The 15,724-nt window shown below is 54.7% G+C and overlaps 1 protein-coding gene across 2 annotated transcripts in view; it reads right to left on the bottom strand.

Annotated features, from left to right (window-relative positions):
- The window catches only part of KIRREL (kin of IRRE like (Drosophila)), a 92,961-nt gene that overhangs the window by 16,060 nt on the left and 61,177 nt on the right, over positions 1 to 15,724 (bottom strand). For both annotated transcript variants that reach the window (XM_012733370.1, XM_004693866.2), the window contains exon 2: positions 1,306 to 1,455. In XM_012733370.1, coding sequence (XP_012588824.1) covers positions 1,306 to 1,455 — 150 coding nt within the window. The remainder of the gene's footprint in view (positions 1 to 1,305; positions 1,456 to 15,724) is intronic.

Below are 15,724 nucleotides of genomic sequence, written 5' to 3'. Positions count from 1 at the left end.
CACCAAGGGCGGAAGGGGCGGGCTCCTGCCAGCTCTGGCCAGTGCCCTTAGTGCTGTCTCCTGAAAGCCAGGTCCTGGCAGGGGCCCTCTGAGCCCCAAGTCTGTCTCCAGGGCCCTCCTTCCTCCAGGCTCTCTGCAACCCCCACACCCTGCCCTCCTACACCTTCGCCTTGTTCCCTCCCATTACCTCCCACTGTCCAAAGACTATTGATTCTTCTCACTCCATATCTATTGATTGCTCTCTCTCCCAGTTTCTTTCTCTTTCTATCAATAGACCCACCAGATTCATCACTTTCCTTTATTCGGATTATACAGACAAATTCCCCCTACTTGGACTAAGATATGGAAACAGCAAATAATCTAACCCCCTCCCACCCGCCCCCCCACCCACCCAGGGCAAATAGAATGCAAATATACGATCCTTCCTTTAGGAAGGATCAGTAACTTGTAAAACATGTTACTGTTTTACAGTGAACAATGTGATTTTACAAAGCACATTCTTTCATTTGGTCCACAACTCACAAAGCCACTTGCAGGCAGACAGGCCTGTGACCATATGCCTGTTTACACGTGAGTCAACCAAGGCCTGGGGGGTGAAGTGGCTTTTCTGAGGTCACCCCTGGTAGGGAGCGGAGGCAGGCTAGACTGCAGGTGTCCTGACTCATCTACTCCGCCAGGTGCCCTTTCCAGTTTCTTTACTTGTTTTGGAACATAGGAGATTGGGTTTTTGTTGTCTGTTTTTTTTTTAAGGACTCATGACTGCTTCTGCACTGGCTCCATAGTGTTGCATGGAGGCGTGTCGAATGAATGAATAAATAACTGCCCTGGCTGATACTAAAAGGTGTTCTTGACTTCTGAGCAGTCACGGCCTGGGCAGGGGCAGGAGCGGCTGGACCAAGCCCGGTAGGCATGAAACCCTGTGAACGGAGAAACGACTGTGCTCTCCCCCATCCTTGCAGGAGATCCCTCTCCCACCTCCCCAGTGTCGCCTGTCCGTCTGCAGCTCCTCTCCGGTACCAGTGTGTCTGTGTGAAGGTCGCTGTGTAAAGGTCTCTTATTTTCCCTGGATCTCTCGAGCGTTCTGTTGCCTTCCTTGAGCCAGTCCATGGTCAGGAGGGAAGGCAGTGCCACAGGGGAGGACGGGGGTGGGAAGCAGTGGAGACACTGAGCACACACACAGGGCTGGGGAGGCTGGAGTGCAGGGGAGGCGTGTGAGGAGCGCAGGGGTATTGCGCGCTGGATGTATGCCATCGGCAAGGAAAGATGGGACAGTCTGCATGCTGGCTTGCTTGTTATCCCACTCACCTTTGAGGCCCTGACCCATGCCCAGTGCCAGCCCGTCCTTGGTCCATTGCACGATCCCCGAGTAGTTGAGGAGGACACAGGGGAGCACGGCCCGCTGCCCAGCCACCACGGTCTGGTCCGCTGGCTCCTGGCTGAAGCGCGTCTGGGTTCCTGGCAAAGCCAAAGTGGCATTGGTAAGACGAGTGAGGAGGGAGCTCGGCCGGCAAGTCAACCTTGCAGGCCCCCACTCCCAGCCTGCAGCAGGCCAGAGACAGCTCAGGGCTGGAAAGGCAGACTCTCCAGTCTCAGCCCACTTCGGCCTTTTCCGTCTCGTTTCTCCCCCAAGGCCAGGGAGGAGTCTCAGGAGCAGAAGTGCTTAGGTATCACCAGCAGTGTGTGGTGTCCAGAGAAGCCTTAGGGACTGCCTGGCCAGACATCCTGCTTTACAGATGGGGACACTGAGCTAAGGGTACAGAGTGAGTCAGGGGAATGGAGTCTGCGCCTCAGCACCCCAGCCCTGGGCTGCTCCTCTGTGTCTGTGTAACAGTGAAGCGTTCATAAGAAGCCCTGCCGGGGTGTCACAACCCCTGCACCCCTGGGACACAAATGCACCAGGCCCCCACTCGGACTTGTGCTGTTAGGCAACATGTGGTGACACACATGCAGCCGAGCCAGAGAGAGTCCCGGAACACACACAGTGAGTGCACGTCCACGGAGCAGGCGTGTCTGCCTGTCTGCGGGGCGTCTGCCTGGCAGGCGATGGTGCACCCCAGACACCAACACTCCTACCCACTTCCGGACACTGGCCCTATTCTGGGTGCTCACCCCTGCTCCCTGCGCTGGGGACAGGAGGGCAGCCCCCCACCCCTCGCCACAGAGGGAGCACAAGCCACGTGACTTTGTTCCTCTCTCCCTCTGGCTGTGGGAGCTACACATGGCTGCCCGGCTGGCAGCTCGGCTTGGCCAGGAGCATTTGATTAGAAAACTGCAGAGTAATTGCCTTTAATTGTGGAGCCTAAATGGAGCAGGGAATTGGATTGTGGGTTTCTTCTCCCCCACTGCTCACACCCACCCGCTCCAACCAGTACTGGTTGGGGGCAGGCCAGGCCCACGACCATCAGCTTCCTCTTCCTTGGTAGAAAGGGAGATGGAGCAGATGGGGGTCAGCAAAGGAAGAGGTCTGGGGAGTCCTAGGCATGTCCCCAATCTGTCACACCGCTGCCCAAATTGGCTTTCTCTGCACTCAAGGGACTCCTTCCCCTGCCTTCCTTCCACAGTCCCTATGTCACTGCAGATACTACAATCCCCAAATCCAGCCATTACAAAAAAAAAAAAAAAGATTTATTTATTTATGCATATAAGAACTGAGGTAAGGCCAGAGTTATGGGGAGAGAGTGAGAAGATTCACCAGAGACAGAGTGGAGGGCAGAACAGGCAGACTGACTGAAATACACTGTTGAGGGGAGCAGCAGGTGGGCCAGGAGAGGTCTGCTGCGCCATGTGGGTCAGCTCCCTGGCTGGGGATCGAACTCAGGCTACAGTGCCCAGTGATAGCTTGGTAGTGCTGAGACTTAACCCCTGAGCCACCAGGAAGGCCCGAATCCAGCCCTTTTCAAATTAAACTTTCCAAAATTTTTTTGGCTCCTCCATCACTTCTTTCTGTGTGTAAAACCAAGGGGAATTTGTGCATCCTTTTCCAAGAGCTCCCCCCAACCCCACCAAGCCAACAGAAGCAAGGACTTAGCCTCATCCTCTCACCTTCTTCTTTTCCTGCTGCTCCATTTTACTGTCTCTTCCAGTGAGCCCTCCCAGACTGGTCCCTTTAGCCCCTTGTTCGCTCACACTTGGCCCATGCAATCGCCTGTCCCAAGCTATCAGTCAGTGCCCATGTTTCTGTTTGTCATGGTTGGGGGCAGCTGGTGGAAGGGGCCTGTGCCCTGTCTGCGACACCAGAACGAGAGCCTTGAGAGCCACTCCTGGAAGGCGGGCGCCATGCTGCCTCCTACCTGCCACTCTCCCTGAACATCTGACGCCCACATTGACGGCTGCACATAAAGGGTTTCAGGAGGAGGGGTGGGGTTGGGAGTGGACTGGTGGCCAGCATTTGATTGACTGCAAAGAGGCAGCCTCTTCGGCTCTCTGGGTCTGCACTGTCAGGACATTAGAGCAGGTCCCTCCCCCACACTTCCAGAGCAGCTCCCCAACTCTGGGACCTGACAGCCCATCCATGCCTTCTGAGGAAGCGAAGGATAAATTCCCTCCATAATTCCAGGGATTAGGGTGGCAGGTGCTGAGATCCTGGGGGAGGAGGTGGGTCAGGTGAGCAGCCAGCATTATTAATTCAGGCATTGTCCTCATTATTATTCAAATTTATTCATATCCTTGCGCATTTCTCTAGTGCAGATACATGCTGCAAACTCCATACTCACGGTTCTCCTTCCCATGGCCCCCTGAGCCCAAGTCAAGGGCTTGGGAGTGAAGTGGCCTGTGAACCCTGCCTCAGGGAGGGAATTTAGATTCACGGCTAGCTTTCCTGCTGCAGGGAGGGGCCTGGAGGGGCCTGGATGCCAGCAGGATCTTCTGAGGCAATCTGGGGAGGACAGTGAGAAGTCAGGGCTCCCCCTGCAGCTGGGCCCACGTGGGAAGCTCTGGGAGTGGGGTCCGAGGGGGCTCTTGCTGGAGGGAGGAGTGGTGTGTCCTTGGCAGTGTGGCGTCCCCTTCTTGGCCTCCCTCACTCACCTGCGCAATGACAAGTCTGGACCAAAGACTGCAAAGTTCCTTTCCAAGAGGGCAGGTTTAGGAGACGGACAGTTCCGCAGAGCCCCCGCTGCTTCCCGCCTGGTGCCCGCCTGGTGACTTACTCTCCAAACCTCGCTGCCATCACTGGTGAACGGGGGGTGACGAGACCCGCCCCTGGACTGCTGTGACCTTAGTAGGATGGAGTGTATGACCTGCCTGATACGTCCTCTGCACGTGCCCACTACATGGTAGCTTAAGACCTTGTTTATCCTGGGCAGCTAGATAATAAGAGGGGGCGATGGGAAACCTGAGCAGGGACATGACATTCAAGGTGGTATCAGTCATTTTAAGGATTTGGCAGTAGAACTCCCTCTTGGTTTAGGTCCGGTTGAAACCATTTAGACTGGAGACAGGGATGGAAACAATGACCCTGAAGAAGTCAGAGAGTCACTTAGCTGGATAAAAAAGGCAGCCCTGGGCTGTGGAAGTCACATGCAGTGTTTCCTGCCCCCCAAACAGTCCCTCAGCCATGCCAGTGGGCGAGGTAGCGTTCAGAAAGCCTACCAGTGCCCCCCTCTTGGCTGGTCATTAAGGGGGTGCCCCATGCCCGCCTCACCAAGCCCCATGCTCTCTGTGCACACACTAAGCTCAGCCACAGCTCCCCCTGGGGCGGGTGGGGGGGGCGATGCTGCTCCCTCCACTCCCGGGCATCGAGTGTGATCTCCTCGAGAAGCCTTCCATGACTTGCCAGCAGGCCCTCAGAGACCTGAGTTACTAGTTAATGATTCTTCATCACCCTGTTACAGCCCATCCACACTGCACTGCCCTCCTGCCAGGGGCACCCACAGTCGGACTGTTTCACTTAGCCCCAGCCGCTAACCTCACACTGACCTCGAGGCACGGAGGAGGTGTTCCCACTGCTGATCGGTGGGGTGAGAGGGGCGAATGCCGGAAAACATCCTGCCTCAAGGACAGTGGGCACAGCACCCGCTCTGACTCCACAGGGGCAGAAACAGGGCTGGGCAGCGGAAGGCCAGGAGAGGGTTGCCCGGCAGTGAGAGAATCACAGTTCTGGGGGTCCTGAAGCCATGCCGGGAAGAGTTGGGGAGCAGAACTCTGGAAGGTTCTGATGCAGAGATGGGTGTGGGTAATGAGGAGATGAGGGCACTTCTAGGGAAAAGCGAGCAGTCAGGACACATCAGGAAGGGCAGAGGTGCCCTGGCGGTGCTGCAGCCACAGAATGCCCTGGGCGCTGGAGTGTCCTGGGAGGCGCCAAGAACCACCGCAGCCTCCCAGGACGACACCAACCCACAAACACAAGCATGGGGCACCTGCACCTGAGTCCTACTTCCAGGAAATCAAACCAGTGCTAAAAAGAAATGCACAGAAATGGCTCGCTGCGGGTGGGGCTGGGGAGCAGGGTGGGAGGGGAACAAGGAGGGGCCTGGCCACTGAAATGGGAAAACAGACCAGCTTCCTGCAGCTCCTGCCCCAGGAGCGGAGCGCGGATCCCACCAGCATTTTAAAGGGAAATGGTGGTGTAGGGGGTTAAGTCTCAGCACTCTGGAGCTGTCGCTGGACTTCTATCCCCGGCCAGGGAGCTGACCCACATGGCGCAGCAGACCTCTCACCCCTGCCCGTTGTCCACCTGTTCTGCTCCCCACTCTGTCTCTGGTGAATCCTCTCACCCCCACATCTCTGGCCTGTACCCCAGTTCCTGTATACATAAATAAATAAATCTTAACAAAATAAAATAAAGTGACAACCCCCTTGTTTTGATCTTGCTCTGTTGCCTCCAGACACCGCCCCGATGTGGGCACTTTGAGGCAGTCATCGGAAAGACAGCAGAGGCGAGTGTGGTGCACCGCAGCACACAGGGCTCACACACTGATGCAGCCTGGCAGAGGCTGTGGCAGAGACAAAGAGACACCCACACAAGGGTTAGGGTGGGGAGAGAGTGAGAGTGGAGGCAAAGCAAGGTAGGGAGAGGTGACTTTGTTAGAAGGAGAACAGGACAAAAGATACAGGCTGGAGGAGGAGATTCAGAGGGAAATCACCAGGAGAGCTTCACACAAAGCCCCCGAGTCCTAGAGACACAAGGTGGGCAGAAAGGCAGGGAACTTAAGCACGGCTGGGAGGCGGAGACCCGGCAGAGAGCAGGGCAGGGCAGGTAAGGTGGACTCTGGCGGGGGTCAGATCCTGCCTCTTACTGGGTTCTCTCCCTTAGGCATGTTGCCAAGAAGCTGGGGTGGGGGGCTCAGATCAGTTACCCTCCAGCCCCCCATGGTAGAAGCTGTCTTTCCCACCAGGTAAGGGATTCCTAGGAAGCTCAGTCAAGGTTTGCAGGCAGGTGAAGAGCTGAATAGACGGGGAGGTGGAGCAGAGCCTGCGGGCCAGGGGTGCACCCAACAGTGGGAAAACTAGAGCCACAGGAGATACCTAAGGGACTCTGCCCCCTGCACAAGGGGAGAAGCTAGAACTGGGAAACCCAAATTTCCCACAGCTTCAGTCCCCCGCCCCACCCATAACTCGGAATTCCTAGAGGTTCTGACTTGGAACAGCCCCTCCCCATTCCTCCTCATCATTGTCGGGGCCGGATTATAGCATTTATCACAGTCTGCCGTGGATTAAAAATTACTCGTGTGTGCACACTTCTCCCCTCTGCTGGGAGCCCCTGGAGAACAGAGATGCTTTGCTTTACCTTTTTTGTCCATTCAACCCCAGCATCATTCATTAATAACCCCAAGTGAGATGCCGACTCTGAGCCGGCACGAAGGTAGGAGCCTTAAACACATTGTGCTAGCATTATACGCTGCTACGCAGGGGTGGCTTTTATCTCCGTTTTCTAGAGCAGGGAAATGAGCAAGGCTCAGTGTGCTTAAGGTACAGGCGTTAGGGGGCAGAGACGAAGCACACGGCAACATCCGCGCATCTTGCCAGGCACTGACTGGCCGGCCTTGTGCCATCTCCACTCTCCACGGCAGACCTCCATCCTCGCCATGGCACCTGCTGGGATCCGGGCTGGTGGGTGCCCAGAAGCCATGCAGGGCTGGCGGGACATGCTGCCTCTGCCACAGGGAAGCTTGATGGGAAGATCCTCGGTGGAAGGCGAGTGGAACCCAAGGCTGGATTCCCCATGCACAGCGTCCAGAGAAGTCCCGTGAGGCACAAGATGCCAACCGTTACGCCGCCAGTGTCTACCAGTAGGAGGATTAAAGGGCCTGTCCTTGTGTCCAGCACTTCACTGAGGCTTGTTCTCTCTCTCTTTTTTTTTAATAATTTTTTATTTTTTAATTTAACAGTTTATTTTTACATCATTTTGTGCCTTTTTCCATCTCAGTTGTAATCCCCGTGGGCTTCCCATCACCAAATCACTCGTGTGCCATCACCATAGTCCAGAGAACTCCTCCCTCCCCCTGTTTTTGATCCCATTCCCCACTCCACCCCCCGTAAAGTGTCTCTGGTATATGGCTGTTCATTATTATTATTTCCCTCTTCCCGGTCTTTTATGCTCCTGCTATGAGTGAAGCCGTCGGTATTTTTCTTCTTCTGAGGCCTGTTCTCTTAATGGGCCCAACAACCCAGTGAGATGGATGCCAGTGATGAGCAGGGTCCTCCTCACCAGCTGGTAAGTATGGAGGCCAGTAAGCAAAGAGATGGGCCAGAACATCTGCACCCCAGATGCCATCTCAATAGCCCAGCGACTGCGGCCCTCACTTCACACTGCTCCCTGGGTCTCTGTGCAAACTGTCCCCATTCCCAGTGCTGCTCCTCCTCCCCAGACACTGTCCTCACTAGGACACGTGTTCCCCTTTCTCAGCACATCTCCTCAAAGCTGTCATCCTGGGATGACACTGCCTCCCAGCTTAGTTGTCCAACCCCCACCTTCCATCCTCAGCCCCAGCACTGGGCTTTCAGTTAGGCTAGGAGGGGCCACCTGTCTCAGTTTGTGTGTGAACACATCTCCTGTCCCCCTGGGCCTGTTCCTGGGACTTCAGATTCCCCCACAAAGGTCTCTGGAAAGAACAGAGAGGTTGAACCCCATTTTAAACTAAGAACTGGAAAGTGGCCTCTTAATCTGTCAACAAGAGGGTGAGAATACTTACTGGGCTCTCACATGCATGTGTTGTGTGCTTCTCGTGGCTCACATGTACGGCACACAAGCGCACATGCTCATTGGTATGCAAACACACATGCACACACACACACACACCTCTTGCATCCATCCAACGCATGTTTCTGCACTCTGGGCACAGGCGACTCAGCACCATCCAGTTAGTTCCCAGAGCCTTGACGGCCAGGCTGACCAGGAACCAGAGAGGGAGGGGAGCCAGGGAAGCTAGGCAGCAGAAGAGGGGGTGTGGCGTTGGGTCCTGTCTCCCCAGATTTATCAAACGAGCGGTAATGAACCCCCTGGGCTGGGGCAGTCCCCACGCTCTCCACTCCAGCTCACTGCTGGTTCAAAGGGAAGCCTTTGATTCACACCGACAGCTTTCAGATGGAACTAAATCTCTCCACACTCCACTCTTCTGCCACTCTCCCTCCCTCTCTCTGCTCTCACATCTTCTGTCTCCCTCCCCCCAGCACTCCCTCACCCCAGCCATTCCCTTCCTGTTCTATGAAATATACAACAGTCTGAGGAGCCCTCCCATTGGATTATCTCACCGAGAAAAGAGGATTGCAATTCTCTGGGCAGGGCCGGCAGAGGGGAAAGGAGAAAAGAAAGAGATTTGTACTTCAGATAGAGAAGGAGTGAAGACCTGGGAGAAGGGAGGCAGGGAGAGTAGGGTGGGGCTGGCAGGGCAGGACAGGCAGGAGAGGAGGCAGAAAACCAGCTGTGGGGGGGGGGGTACAGAGGTAGAGCGGGAAGAGGGCTCTTAGGCCAGAAGATGCCAGAAGGGTGGTGTGAGCCAGCGCCACTGTCTGGGCTCTGTCTTTGTATGCAGAGTCCAGGCCCAAATCGGAAAATCATCAAAACCATGTGACTTCAGAGGCTCTAACCCATGTCTGTGATAGGTAATCAGGTATGTCTGTGAGTGAAATCAGCTGACGTGGAATCAGATGGATCCCCCCAAAGACAAGTTTCCAAATGTTCAAAGACCATTATCTTCCCCACATGCCTGCCCACCAGTCAATATGATATCAAAACACTGCCTTCATGTCAAGTGCGAAGTGAACAGACATAGTGAGCAGTAGGGACCTCAGACTGCTTTCACTCAACTGACCCACCGACCTTCCTGGCCTCCCCTTCTGCTCTACCTGGTCGCAGGAAGACAAAGTCACAGACAGAGGAACCAGTCCCTCCTCTCTCCCTGACCCTGCCGGGCCAAGCCATCCTGATGTCTGTCTCCAGGGCTGGGAAGGGAGGGGCATCCTGGGGAGAGGAGTCTTCCCAGGGACCAGATAGGATTTCACAAGGGGCCACAAGCTGGCTTGGCGTTGCTGCCTGGGCAGAGGGGAGAGGCTGCTCGGGGCTGGCCCTCAGTGACAAGCGTGTGGCTTGTCACCAAGAGAGGCAGGACAGAACCCTGAGTGAGGCGGGGGGACGAGCCTAGTGCTGCCTGCCAGGGAGGGACAGATGCACAGGTTGGGAGTCAGGAGATGTGGACTCATCTGCTCCTGCCCTGCCGGTTCCCAGCTGCATGACTTGGGGCAAATCACCAGGCTTCTCTGGGTCTCAGCTTCCTTAAATGGCAAAGAGGGAGCAGAATAACTGGATCGCAAGAACCTTTCTAGCTCCGATGTTCTGAGATCTCCATGCATCTCCTGCAGCCTCAGTCACACCTTGCTGGCCCTTCTAAGGCCAGCCCGCATCCCTATCTTGTCAGTCTGTGAAGGAGAAATGGTCTACCAGGCCATCCTGGCACTCCTCCAGGAGGGTGTAGAGGGACCTGCAGGCTTGGGGCACTATGACACAGGCTGAGGGGACCCAGCCTAGGGGAAGCAGGGTCAGTGCAGTGTTATTATTGTTGTTGTTGTTATTACTTGCTTTTCCCTGTAAGAAACTGCCAATAGGTTCATGATAGAAAAAGAGAGAAGGCAATTCCAGCCCCATTCGCAAGGATTTGGAGCTCCTGAACTAAAGGAAGCAGGCAGGCGCGACTGAAAGCTCTCCCCAAGCCCCAAGTGGACCTCCAGGACCACTCCCCACTCCTTGCTGTCTGCCAGCCCCACAGCATCTGGGCCAGATCTGACTTGACAACTCCATGCAAATGTGCCCTGGCAGGGGACTGTGTAATGCTATATATGGGCAGGGCAATGGCATGGGAGCCCAAGTGGGTTGGCTGTCGCAGGTATGACAGGCAGGAGCAGAGGGGGGGACTGTCAGCTCTGGTGGTTATTCAACTGAAAAAATGAATTTCAATTTGACTTCAGTGGGCAACGGAAGGGTGGTGGGCAGAGAGAAGAGCAGGTGGCAAACAAGGACTGAGTTCAGCTAGAAGGCAGAGGACAAGAGGAGACAGCAAAAGACAGAGAGAGGGGAAAACAGAAGAGAAAGCAGAAGCGAGAAGCCTCACAAAGCCAGAGAAGGCTGGAACAAATGCAGGAGCTGGGAACCAGGAGGGGGTCCTCTAACCAACCCCATTCCGGGCCCAAAGCTGCCTCGCCCAACCTACTGAGGAATAGGAATGCCAGTTCTGCAGCAGCACCAGGCACACAGAGTGGGAGGAAAAGAAACAGACACAAGCAGTGGCAGAGAGGGCTGCAAAGGGCCGGAAGTGAGACCTGTGGACAGAAGACAGGGCAGACAGAAGGAAAGAGTTGGTGGCAAGCAGAGTGAGAAGAGGCTGTGGACGACTGTTCTAAGGTTAGGTCAGGGGAGAAGAAGCTGAGGTGAAAGAGACAGAACAAGGCAGGCAGAAAAGGAAAAGATAAGAAACCACATCAGAAAGAGAATCTGCAGGCCTCTGTATTTCCTGAGGCATTTGGGGTGGGCCTATCTCCAAATTCCTGGTGGCTTCTGAGCCAGACTCCCAGTTCCGTAGGGCCCCCTTCTCCAGGGCCAGGGCACGCCCCAGAACCTGTGCTTCAGCACTGCTGGTGGGCGCCTCCGGGGGGTGAGGAGTCCTCACTGCAAAGCCTTCTTCACTAAAGGAGAGGAGAGCCAAGGGTAGCAAGGAATCACGGAGAAGGCTGGGACGACGGATCCAAAATGAGAAATGAGAATAAAAGAGAAAAAAGTAATGAGACCATCTGGGAGAGGAAAGTAAGAATGAAGGTAAGGACAGTGGAGCAAGTGGAAGGAGTTGGAGAAGGTGGAGGCAGGGGAAGGCGGAGGGCTGGGCTGGGTGGGTGCTGTGTGGACAGGTGGGTGGTCTGTGGGGTTACCACCCTCTGACCTCATCTGAAGGTCGTGAGCATTTAGCTCAAAGAAAAGGGGGGTGAAATCCTTGAGAAATGGAAGGGATTTTTGAAAGGCTGAAGCAAGGACAGGGAGGAGGAGAACGAGCGAGCAGGAGAGAGAGAGATATGGGCTGTCTCTGAGGTAATTCAGGAGACTGAGGACAGGGCCCTGGGCACATCCTACAGACAAGTGCTGTGAGCCCCAGAACTGCTGCCTCGTGGCCCCTTTCTACAGCTACCCTCAGGGGCACCCACCCTGGCCCAGACAGCAGATGTCCCTGTGGGGACAGTGAGTTTCCCCTCTATCGCTGCCTGCCTTTCCCTGCACAGACAGCTTTGTCCTGGAGCCCAACCCCATTCCCATCTGTTATATTCCCCTCTCCCCTCTTTCAGCCTTCATGCAGATAAAGGTGCAGCACCCCCCCCAACTCCCCAGCAAGGCACGTGCTCCAGAGACCTGTCTTCTTGTGACATTCCAATTCTAGGTAAGGGCCCCCGCAAGGGCACTCTCAGCAGCGAGGGCGCTGGCTGCCAGGAAGACAAGCAGGCCGTGACCCTCGCCATGGCGGCCTCCTGGCACTTCCGAGAGCAGCCTTTGGAATGAACAGCTTTAGCTCTGAGATCCTGAACGTTGAGGGCTGGGGCTGCCAAAAGGAGGGCAATCTCCCCTGTACCCAGAAACCAAACGGTAAGCAGGAAACCCTTGCGATACAAGGCATGGGCTCTAAATGACATTTCCTCATTTCTAAGTTTAATGAGCTTTATTTATCATATCTCTGTATTCCCCCTCTCTGAACCTAAAAATTAAAAAAAAAAAAAAAAGAAGTCAGCTAATCCAGTGTTTGACCTCCATCTCCTTCCAAAGTGCGGTTTCTTTAGCATTTGCAACTGGCCATCTAACTCGGTGAACTAGGGGAGAGCAGCAAAGCTCTGAGGAGCACACCCTACTTGGTCCCCAGCTCGCCCTCGGCGTCTCTGAGGGAGCCTGACTTGGCAGACACAGCACAGGTGTATGTATTCCAGGTCAGACGTTTAAGGCTGGGACTCCCAGGGAGCAATTGCTTTATTTCTAGAAGAACTTGCTAACAGCACATGGCAGTGCATTCCCTGTCATTAGAGCTGTTCAAGGTCAAGGGCGGATGGCCACCTGACAGCACTCAGTCCTGCTGCTTTTCTATCCATACAACTCATGCATTGTGTTCTTACACTGGACACACGCCTATCAATTTGTAACAGCTCAGTCTAGGTGGACTGAAATGGCCTGTAGTACCAAAGTTTAAAGGAAGAAATTCTGAAGAGAGCATCCGCAGGGAAAAGAACAGGCCAAAAAGTGGTCTAGGGTGGAAGTCAAGGTATAAGGAACACTTCTGTCCCACAGCAAACAGACCATAAAATCTCCACAAGACAGAGATGGGACCGAACACATGCTGACGGAGGCCTGTAGGCTGGTCTGGAGAGATGTGTCTATCCTATTCTGACTTCTTTTTGCAAGATTGGACTGTAAACTCCTTGAGGCACTAAATGTACTATCTCAGGTGTGCTTCTTCCAGAACCACTAGGACAAGTATTTGGCATTCAGTCAGTGTTCAATAAATGCTTGTTGTGATTATCTGAAGTAACGACTAATGGATAAAGTACCAGCCCCTCAGAGAAAGTCAATTCAATTTCATAATCGTCCACATGACACAGATTTGTTGAGTGCATACTACACTCAAGACACTGTCCTGGGCTCTGGAACTCAAAGGACACAGGGCTGGGTGTCCAGCCACCGCCCAGCTCACCATCCCAGGGACACGCCCGAGAGTCCGGCAATACAGTCTAATTAATGAATGTTACGGTGCAGCGGCCTGGAGGATGTACCTGCCATCAACATCAATGAATAAATAAATTGCCTTTCCCCCACAAATCTCACTTGCGTCTGGCCTTCCCTGGGGCCGAGACCCATGTCTGGCTTGGCACTGGAGGCCTTGCTTGCCACTGGAATGGCATTGAATCCTGAAGGAGAACTGGGGGCAGGGCGCTCCAGACAAAGGGGACCAAGTGAGCCAAGGCATGGAGACATCACAGGCCAGCGAGCTGTTAGTTGGAAGTGGCTGGAATTCTGGCACATAAAGACAGCAGGCCCGGGACTCATCTCTTTAAAATTAAACACTTTCTCCTTCTGGGCATACCTCAGTCTCTGCCCTCTGGAAACTCTAAGCCATGGAGAGCCAATGGACACAAGGAGGTTCTATTCAGAAGGGCAAAAGTGGAAGCCTGGCTCATCCTTGCTGCACAGACCAGGGTCATCCTGGGGAGGCTCGGCCTGCGGGGACTTGGGGCTTGGCCCGTTTTGGGTTTTGGGGTTTTGGTTGGGTTGGGGGGGGTTTGGGGCACCGGCGCCGTCCTCTCCTGCAGTGATGTGTCTAGTGAGCCTGGGTGTTGCTGCTCATCTGCCCAAGTGTTGATGTGCACCTGCCAAAACAGAGAACAGGGCACTTTCTTCCTATAACTAGGACATTCTAGGCTTTCCAATTAATCTCCATTAAAAAGATTTCCCCCGCAAAGGCACTTCGAGAGGACCCAAGTTGGGGTCGCCTGGATCAATCCTGCATAAAGTAAAAGCAGCTCCCACAGGCTGCTGCATCGATCCATCTAACTTGGTTCATTTTACACGTGCAAGGGGCATGGAATGTTAATTTGCTGCGGGGAGCTGAGGGAGCCTGGAAATGGAGTCTCGGTAATTAAAAGCTGTAGGAACAGGGTCTCAATGTGGCGGCAGCAGCAGCAGCGCAGGGGAGAGGAGACCCAGAGGTAGGTCTTGCGGGTTGATGATGCTGGGGCCAGGGGCTGGAAACTCTGGCCTTTCTGCTTCTGACCTTTCCTGTTCTACCAGACACGTTTGGCTGGTCTCTGGGAACATAAAAGCCCCCACAAAGAGGAAGTCCAGGAACGAGAAAGCCAATCATCTTAGCATCCTCAGAAGTTTACAGGCCATTGACGGGGACCTGGTGGTGGTGACCAGTCATGAGCCATGTCTGGGGTCCAGGGAGACACTGTTTATTCCAGGCCATGCATACTGATGACTGCTCCCGGGACCCCAAAACTTGAGAAAGCCAGTCGGCCCTGTGGCCTTCTATCCATGGAGGAGACAGTATTTAGCAGAAAGGGGAGAGCAACTTCTGTGTGCACATGCCGGGCACCCCGCCATCTTCGAACAAGCTAGCCCAGAGCAGGGTGCTTTGCACCCTTCCTGTTCCCTCTTCTAGGCAGTCTTCTCAGGGAGGCTGTAGAGGTTTCATTTTCCTATCACCTCCACACAACCCATTCCAGCCTGTGCCCTCATCAGGTTTCTCACACATGCTCTCTTCATTTTTCTATTCATCCAAAATTCTGCTTATCTGGAGACACCCAGGCCTACTCACGTGTCTCTTTGTCCTGCATCCTACGTCTGCTACTACAGCAGAGGAGGCGCCATCAAAGGCCCCGATCAAAGGCCTCCTGTGTCACTGGGGCTTCACAAGAATGAAGTAGAGGGCGAGGAGCGCATGGCAGAGGTGCTGTGGGCTTCAGGTATAGGGGAGGCCTTGGACAGGCAGCCAGCCTCACCCCACCGCATCTCTGATTCTTTTCTTCCCTGTCTAATCTCCCTGCATGGCCTCCCTGGGGGGTGGATGGGAGTGGGTCTCTCCTTCCACTGCTGTTGTCCCTGGTCTCTGCAATAACCTAATGATTCCTCATTTAGCTGCCCAGCCCTCCACAGGGAGAGGCTCCCTTTGATTGCTTGTGACACCAATCTCACAACAAATTTAGCACCTCGTTTCCTGGAGGAGCCAATATTCCCCCTCGATTATCTTCCTGTGAGGGGGAGAGGGCGCTGTGCATTCCAAAGAGCAGCTTAGGCCTTCTGGATATCAGAGCCAATCAAGCTCACCATCCTCTGAAAGATGGATGGGCTGGGTGGGAGGAGGTTCTCCTGGGAGTGCAGAAGAGCTCCGAGGGAGGGGAGGGAGGGGAGGGTGGAGTGGGGAGCGGGAAGTGAGCCCTCAGCAGACCAGGGTGCAGGTTCTCACATGGAGGTGGGTATGGGAGCAGTTTGACCTCTGGGGGCGGATGATGCTTGCCAAGCCACTCCTGAACGCCAGGCATTTCACCCACTCGCCCCCTAAGCCCTTAGCATGGGACTAATGGCAGGAGGAAAGGGACGGCCATGGAGTCACCCTGGAATGAGATGAGAGTGTGCAAGAGCCCCTCTGTGCTCTGTCCCCACTCCAGTATTTCCTGACACCTGGCCGCCCAAGAAAGTACTTTTCCTAACAAAACCACTTGTTCCTGTCTGGGTTTCCAGGGGGTGGGGGTGGTGGTGGTCCACATGGCG

This window comes from Condylura cristata, unplaced genomic scaffold, assembly GCF_000260355.1.
Source record: "Condylura cristata isolate star-nosed mole 26May11 unplaced genomic scaffold, ConCri1.0 scaffold00040, whole genome shotgun sequence".
NCBI lineage: Eukaryota > Metazoa > Chordata > Mammalia > Eulipotyphla > Talpidae > Condylura > Condylura cristata.
Note: the sequence above shows the minus strand (reverse complement) of the source record. Positions and strands in the feature narration are given on the sequence as shown.